The following is a 1,594-nucleotide window of genomic DNA, read 5'->3' on the forward strand; positions in this document are numbered from 1 at the left end:
GTGTGCAATTCATGTTTTTTACTGTATTCATAGAATTGTGCAAGCATCACCACAATTTTAGAACATTTCATCACTCCAAAAAGAAACTCATACCCTAGAGCAGTCACTCCCCATTTCCCCTGTCCTCTCCCCCCTAGGCAACTGCTAATGTACTTTCTGTCTCTATAGATTTGCCTCTCTGGACATTTCATAAAAAGTGGTATCATTTAGCTCTTTCCCTTGGGCGCGCCACTGAAGATCCTGGTGTCGCCATGGGCCGCCGCCCTGCCCGTTGTTACCGGTATTGTAAGAACAAGCCGTACCCAAAGTCTCGCTTCTGCCGAGGTGTCCCTGATGCCAAGATTCGCATCTTTGACCTGGGGCGGAAGAAGGCAAAAGTGGATGAGTTTCCACTCTGTGGTCACATGGTGTCGGATGAATATGAGCAGCTGTCCTCTGAAGCCCTGGAGGCTGCCCAAATTTGTGCCAATAAGTACATGGTAAAAAGTTGTGGCAAGGATGGCTTCCATATCCGGGTGCGGCTCCACCCCTTCCACGTCATCCGCATCAACAAGATGTTGTCCTGTGCTGGGGCTGACAGGCTCCAAACGGGCATGCGAGGTGCTTTTGGAAAGCCCCAGGGCACCGTGGCCAGGGTTCACATTGGCCAAGTTATCATGTCCATCCGCACCAAGCTGCAGAACAAGGAGCATGTGATTGAGGCCCTAGGCAGGGCCAAGTTCAAGTTTCCTGGCCGCCAGAAGATCCACATCTCAAAGAAGTGGGGCTTCACCAAGTTCAATGCTGATGAATTTGAAGACATGGTGGCTGAAAAGCGGCTTATCCCAGATGGCTGTGGGGTCAAGTACATCCCCAATCGTGGTCCTCTGGACAAATGGCGGGCCCTGCACTCATGAGGGCTTCCAATATGCTGCCCCCACTTAATACTCACCAATAAATTCTACTTCCTGTCAAAAAAAAAAAAAAAAGTGGTATCATTTAATATCTGGTCTTTTGTGACTGACGTCTTTCATTTAGCATAGCATTTTCAAGAGGTATCCATGTTGTAGGTTGTATCAGTACTTGATTCCTTTTTATTTCCAAATATGCCAATTAAAATTCCATGGTACAGAATATTACTTTGTTTATCCATTCATCAGCTGATGGACATTTGGGTTGCTTCCACTTTTGGATATTGTGAAGAAAGTTTCTATGACAATTCATGAGCAAGCTTTTGTGTGGACATATGTTCTCATTTATCTTGAGTATAAACCTAGGAGAGAAAATACTGAGTCATATGGTCACTTTCTGTTTAACCCCTTGTGGAAAACTTTTGTACTGTTTTCCAAAGTGGCTACACCATTCCCAGCAGCACTATATGGGGGTTCCAACTTCACCTCCTCATCCATACTTGTTATCTTTTTTTCAATTCTAGCCATCCTAGTGGATATGAAGTAGTATTTCAAGTAGTATTGTGGTTTCAATTTCCATTTCCCTGATGCTAACGATGTTGAGCCTCTTTTCATGTGTTTATTCGCCATCTATATGTCTTTGTCGGAGAAATGTTTAGTCAGATCCCTTTCCCATTTTAAATTGGGTTATTTGTTTTTTTTGA

General features: G+C 44.4%; 1 protein-coding gene across 1 annotated transcript; it reads left to right on the forward strand.

Annotated features, from left to right (window-relative positions):
- The first annotated feature begins 213 nt into the window (after positions 1–213).
- Positions 214–968, forward strand: LOC103216492 (large ribosomal subunit protein uL16). The gene has a single exon (XM_007964059.3). It carries the CDS (start codon positions 252–254, stop codon positions 894–896), a length of 645 nt encoding a protein of 214 aa, XP_007962250.3. The 5' UTR covers positions 214–251; the 3' UTR covers positions 897–968.
- Positions 969–1,594: the final 626 nt, after the last annotated feature.

Source organism: Chlorocebus sabaeus, chromosome 9 (genome assembly GCF_047675955.1).
Source record: "Chlorocebus sabaeus isolate Y175 chromosome 9, mChlSab1.0.hap1, whole genome shotgun sequence".
Taxonomy (NCBI): domain Eukaryota; kingdom Metazoa; phylum Chordata; class Mammalia; order Primates; family Cercopithecidae; genus Chlorocebus; species Chlorocebus sabaeus.